General features: G+C 35.4%; 1 protein-coding gene across 1 annotated transcript; it reads left to right on the forward strand.

The window, feature by feature from the left end:
• The first annotated feature begins 1,709 nt into the window (after nt 1–1,709).
• On the forward strand, nt 1,710–3,840 carry LOC123262429. Its single transcript, XM_044724635.1, has one exon. The coding sequence runs from the start codon at nt 1,763–1,765 to the stop codon at nt 3,692–3,694; it is 1,932 nt and encodes a 643-aa protein (XP_044580570.1). The 5' UTR covers nt 1,710–1,762; the 3' UTR covers nt 3,695–3,840.
• Nucleotides 3,841–6,000: the final 2,160 nt, after the last annotated feature.

Consider the following 6,000-nt stretch of genomic DNA (forward strand, 5'->3'; position numbering starts at 1 on the left):
AATATTGATGATTATCCATATTTAATTTTTATCCCGTCTCATGAAATTTCTCATGAAAGTAATAACGTTTTAATCAACAATTGTTTCAAAATTAGACGTAGTTTATACAGTAGAATTAAATTCGTAAATTTGTTATGGAATTCTAAGATCTTTTGTACGGAATGCCACTTATAACATTAGAATCCATTAGGTTTCAATAAAAAATGTTTGTTTTGTTACTGGCGAATGATAATTAACAAAATTTAAAAAATATAATTAAATTTAGACTTCCTAAAACCTGTAGATATAAATTTTTCTGTAGCAAGAATATCTATTTATCCAATCTGTCCTTCAAGAGAAATTAGCCTTAAAAGAAAAAGAATTTATCCATTTCTTATACAGCTCTGAAGTCCTGTCAATAGTTATTTGCAGATAAAAATATATAGAATTATCTGTATTACTGTATGGAATGTTCTTGTAGAGGCCCACAGCTACACCTGGATGTATCCAAATATGTAACATTAAACCTGGAATAAAAATTTGGTATGGATAGTCTATTCGATCTCATATAGCTTCAAGGAAGTTCTAATTGTTATTTACAAATAAAAATACATTAAAATACTATTATTTTTACTTCGGATATTCCTATACAGGCCTATAGCTACATCTGAGTATATCCAGATACATAACATTGGACTTGAAATAAAAATTCAATCTAAATAATCCATTTGATACCATTTAGTTATAAGACATTCTTAATTGTATTTTACAAATGTAAATACATAAAAGTGATTGTAATATAATACTGGTTTTTCATATAGAGGCCCACAACTACACCTAGGTATATCCGGTCGTATAACGATAGATTTGGCATAAAAATCTACTCGGGATAAACTAAAGTTATCATAAAACAGAACACTCCACCAGAAAACACTTTTTATCATTACGCTATATTATTGGATTTTCTAATAGAACCCACTTGCTCTAGTACATCTTGGTAAATCAAGAAAGAAATTCTCTAGGCATACAAATTCCATTAAAATCCAGATAGAAATTCTCGAGACATATAAATTCCATTAAACTTTTCGTTTTTTTCCTTTGAAAATTTGTATAGATATGTATATGGATTTGCAGTGACAAAAGCACGTTAGACCCCAATAAAGTTATTTTTTATTAGAATCTATGGGATTATTTCAACAGGGTACTTAAACTATTTTTAGTTAAATATTGGTTTAGTAGTCATCTTGATTCAATATAATTCAGAAAACAGAAAAAATGTTTCAGATAGCCCGGCTCGGGAATCGAACCCAGATCTTTTGGTTACACACTAAGGGCTCTTCTAGTAAATCTATTTGAGACATCTCCCGTGACAACTTTTCAGTTACCTAATAACTTTCTGTTTAGCACGATACAGAAAAATATTTATTAAAATATCGTCTATATAACTATTTATCAATTACTTCAACTAATGCAAAATTCGAGTAACTCCAAAATAAAAGTTCAGGAATCTATATTTTTATACTTGTGACGTTATAATTCAGCTAAATGTGCATTTTTTTCTCAGTGTAAAAACTATCGAACGTGAAAGCAGTTTTATTGCGCAAGCCTTGTAAAAGATTTTTATAAAGAATATTAGATAGAAAAAATGATTCATATCTCATAGATAAATCACGTATTCGTAGTTTAATTAATTTTTTTTTCTTTTGTTATTTATTAGATAAAAGAATTGATCGAAATTTTAAGTAATTAATAGTCATTACTAAATAAAGTAAAAATAACAATCATGAGTATTACAGTCCTGGATAAAATGAATGCCAGTAAATATGTAAAAAACTGGATTACCTTTGATATGATAGAACTATTATACAAAAAATATCCTCATATCATATCACACTTAACCTATGACATTCGGCGTGCAACAATAAAGGATTTTTATTTTCCCGAAGAATTAAACGATAGTCCCCATTACCCAATAGTAGTGACTTCGAAGGTAGGAAAAACATTATGTGACTTAATATCGTGTAATCCACAGACGAATTCAGGACCCTGCACACAGACATCAAAACCGCAAAGATACCCAGTGGGTGATGATGGAAAGACAGATATATCATGCCAAGCATCATGCTTCAATTTGTTCCCAAAAAACGATCAAACTGGTCAGAACATTCAATTGACCACGACATATCACAAAGACGAGTGCATTCTTATTGATGGATCAATAAAGGCATTTATGGAATTTCCAAATACTCGTGCACCTAAACCGGAAACTCGCATCACCGATATTCCATGTGGATTTAACAGAAGTGATCATGAGCATCGTTACTCATATAGCGGCATTAGATATCATTATAACAAAACATACTGTGATTCGTTCTTTGACGAATTCGATGAAGATAAAAAAGTTTGCTACGTCCATTGGTCTAAAAAGTATATCGGGAATATTATACTGGGTGAGTATATTATAAAAGCATGTCAAGCATTACATCAGTACGTTTGGACTGGTTCAACCCTACCGGGAAACAACATGAAGTTTGATGAGGTTGGAGAGAACTCCGAATATTTCTTAAATAAATGGTTACAGAATATTGACCGTACTTTTGAAACTCCTCAGACAAAACTCGCTAATCTATCAGCTAAAATACCGCAAAATCCTGATATCCAACCCGAAAAATCATTCATCAAGAGTATTTCGCGGGTCATGGATAATTTGCATAAACCGAAACCAGAAATAGGTTTGGATGCAGATAAACGCCAGCGTTTGGAAAAAAATGCAAAAACATACTCAAACGACGGCTCTCGAGCTAAAAGATCATCTTCCGATTCATCTCAGATTCTTGAATTTATCAAGGGTTTGATAACTCAATTAACACATCTAGAATTTTGGAGAGATTTGGTTTTAAGTTTAGGATATGATGGAGCTTTGTTGTTAGTTAAATCGTCATTAAAAAAACTAGCTACAAAATTGACTGTAAATTTCGCCACTAAATTTACAGCCAAGAAGATTTTTACAATGGCTTTGGAACAAGGAATGTCCAGAGTAGCTAAAGCTATCATCATCAAAATAGCATCCAAAGCAGCGATCGCTTTACTTAAATTACTGGCATCAGCACTAAGTATTGTCGGAATTCTATTGAATGTTTTGGCGGTCTATGATTTGCTATTAACTTTCGTGGATCCATTAAAATTGAATAATAAATATCCAGATGATTTTCTTGACGATCAACTGTATGCGGCTGAACAGAGATTTCAACAAGAAACTGGTTTGGCGAAGCCAGCGGTAACATTCGACTTCTTGGCAAATTATCTATTGACACAAAAGGAATTCAGTGTTTTTCAAGTAAATTCTATTATATATGAAGCTGAGTATTTTCTTCATTTGCGTGTTAATTCACAAGGTTCTGTTATTGATCGTGGTGAAGAAATTAAACTTGAAAATATTGACTTGAATATCGATGATTATGATTTTATAAATTTACGATTGTACTCACAACAAGACTTGTATAAATACGAAGTTGATCATATGAAACGTATAAAAATTGTTGATAAGATCAAAAAAATAAATTATTTCTGCACGGCTGCTTTAATTATTAGTTTAGTGTTGCAATATTTTCTGCTTGTTATTTTGATTATAATAACTATATGTGTTTTGACTTATGTGCAGTATACTGTACTTGGTGTAGAAGACGTTACTGAATTTTCTAATTTCTTCCTATGATAGCAATAGATTATTCTACATTCATTTACGCATTATAATTTTAAATATTCAATTTTATTTCCATACAATTAAGAATCATTAATCGTTGTTTACTGATATTGAATTTGATATTTAAGAATAATTATTAAAAATGGAAAAATTTTTTTCAAAGTCATAGAATTTGTTTATTAAGTGATCATGCTAGTTAGAAATTAAAAAAAAAAATTAGGAAAACGCTTTTTTTCGATTTCTTTCGTCAACGATTACTCACGAACGAATCAACCGATTTTAACCGGCTTGGTGGCGATCGACGTGGTTTTTCGATGTTGAGAGCTGATTAGTTTTTGGAATTGATCGGTCAAGCCGTTTGAACGTTATTAAAAAAAAACCACACTTAAAAAATTTTTTTTCGCAGTTTTTTTAAGATTTCTCAAAATCTATCGGTCCGAATCGGTCCAACTTGTATTCAAAATCTAAGTTTAGTTGAACCCTTTCAAATGGCACCAACCGCGATCAAATCGGTCAAGCCGTTCAAAAGTTATAAAAGGTTTACATACATACATACTAGGGTGTGTCAATTTTAGGCGACTTTTTTTTTTCAACGAAAAAACAGGCTGAAAACTTGTATGAAAGTGAGAACAGAAGCCTGTTCAAAGAGAAGCTCTTAATATTAATATTTAGAGGTGTCTGTCCCTAATTTTTCATTTCCCATTTAAATAACATAGGAAAAAAAATCCTTTTTAACTTCCTGCTAAGAAAATCGAAGATTTAAAAAAATCGGGAAGTTATTGTTTTCACCCCGTTTTGCAAAAATCGAGTTTTCATCAGATCTCGACGTTTTAAGGTCATAGGAAGCTTCCCTGACTACCCCCGCGATGTTGTCACTATTTTTTTTTTTTTTTTTTTTTTTTTTTATAGAGGAGGCATAGGCTGCGACAGCTGACCAGTTATCTTCTTTTTTGATCATGCAGGTTACTAAGCTCTCAGGGGAGAGCGTGGTGCCAATAGTTTCATCAGTACTGCTTTTGTAGTCCTTCCACCGGTCACACTCAAAGAACGTGTGCTCGACGTTGTCAATTTTGTCTGGGCAGTATTTGCACGTTGGTGTGCTGTGCAGTCCCATCTTAAAAAGATAGGCATTGAACTGCCCATGTCCCGTCAATATATGAGTCAAGAAAAAGTCCGTTTCTCCGTATTCCCGAGAAAGCCAGACGTTGATGTTTGGGATCAGGCGTGCCGTCCATCTGCCCGTCTCCCCCGATGTCCATCGGTCCTGCCACTCTTGTTGCGTTTCCGCCTTTATCCTCGTTCTTGCGTCCTTCATGTTTTCGTCACTGTTTTTAGCGTCATAGAGTTTCGCTCTCTCAAACGCGAGTAGATCGATGGGTGCGGCTCCCGCAATGACCAATATAGCCGCCTCGAAAACCGTTCGATAGGCGCAGGCAACCCTGAGAGCGCCTCGCTGCTGCACTGCCGCTATTTTTCGTCCATATTTCTGCTCCATAAAGCAGTACCGAGTGGACTACTTCTAGAAGAACTCTTCTCTTTTTGGTTCTTGGCCCCATAGTGCTGGTCATGATTCTTGCTAGGCTAGACACCGTCTTGCTGGCTTTCTTGCATGCACTGTCAAGGTGTTCGCGGAAAGATAGTTTCTCGTCTATTATTACCCCTAGATAGCGCAGGGCCCTTGTTGACGTCAGTGTTGTTCCTTCCATGTCTACAGTGAATGGTTTTGGGAGTCATTTTTGACGTGTCAGAACAACCATCTCGGTTTTATGCTTGGCGAGTTTCAGGTGGTGTTTATCAAGCCAGGTCTCGTCGGCGTCAATCGTTTCCCGAACCAGTAATTCGGCCTCTTCTACGCTGTCTACTACTATCGTGGCCGCAACGTCGTCTGCAAAGCCCGTTAGCTCTACTTGCTTTGGTAACGAGATTTCAAGAAGCTCGTCGTAGTCCGCATTCCATAGATCGGGCCCGATTATTAATCCTTGCGGTACGCAAGCCGTTATGGCGTATTCTTGTGGGCCTTCCGCAGTTTCCGCTATTAGCTTTCTTTCGTCTAGGTAGTTGTCAACTAGTGCCAGATTCTCTGGCTCCGCGTCAAACTTGTGCTCCAGAGCATCTAAAATGTCTCTCCAATTTGCGCTGTTAAATGCGTTTTTGACATCTAGCGTGAGGAGGAGACATACTTTACGAGCTTTGAGGCTACCAGACCATGCTTGTGTTGCTGTCTTTATAACTTTCTCGATCGCTCCGACTGTCGAACGACCTTTCCGGAAGCCATGCTGGTTGGTGGCAAAACCTCCAGCACGGTCGATGTCGTTGCG

Source organism: Cotesia glomerata, linkage group LG4, assembly GCF_020080835.1.
Source record: "Cotesia glomerata isolate CgM1 linkage group LG4, MPM_Cglom_v2.3, whole genome shotgun sequence".
Lineage (NCBI taxonomy): Eukaryota > Metazoa > Arthropoda > Insecta > Hymenoptera > Braconidae > Cotesia > Cotesia glomerata.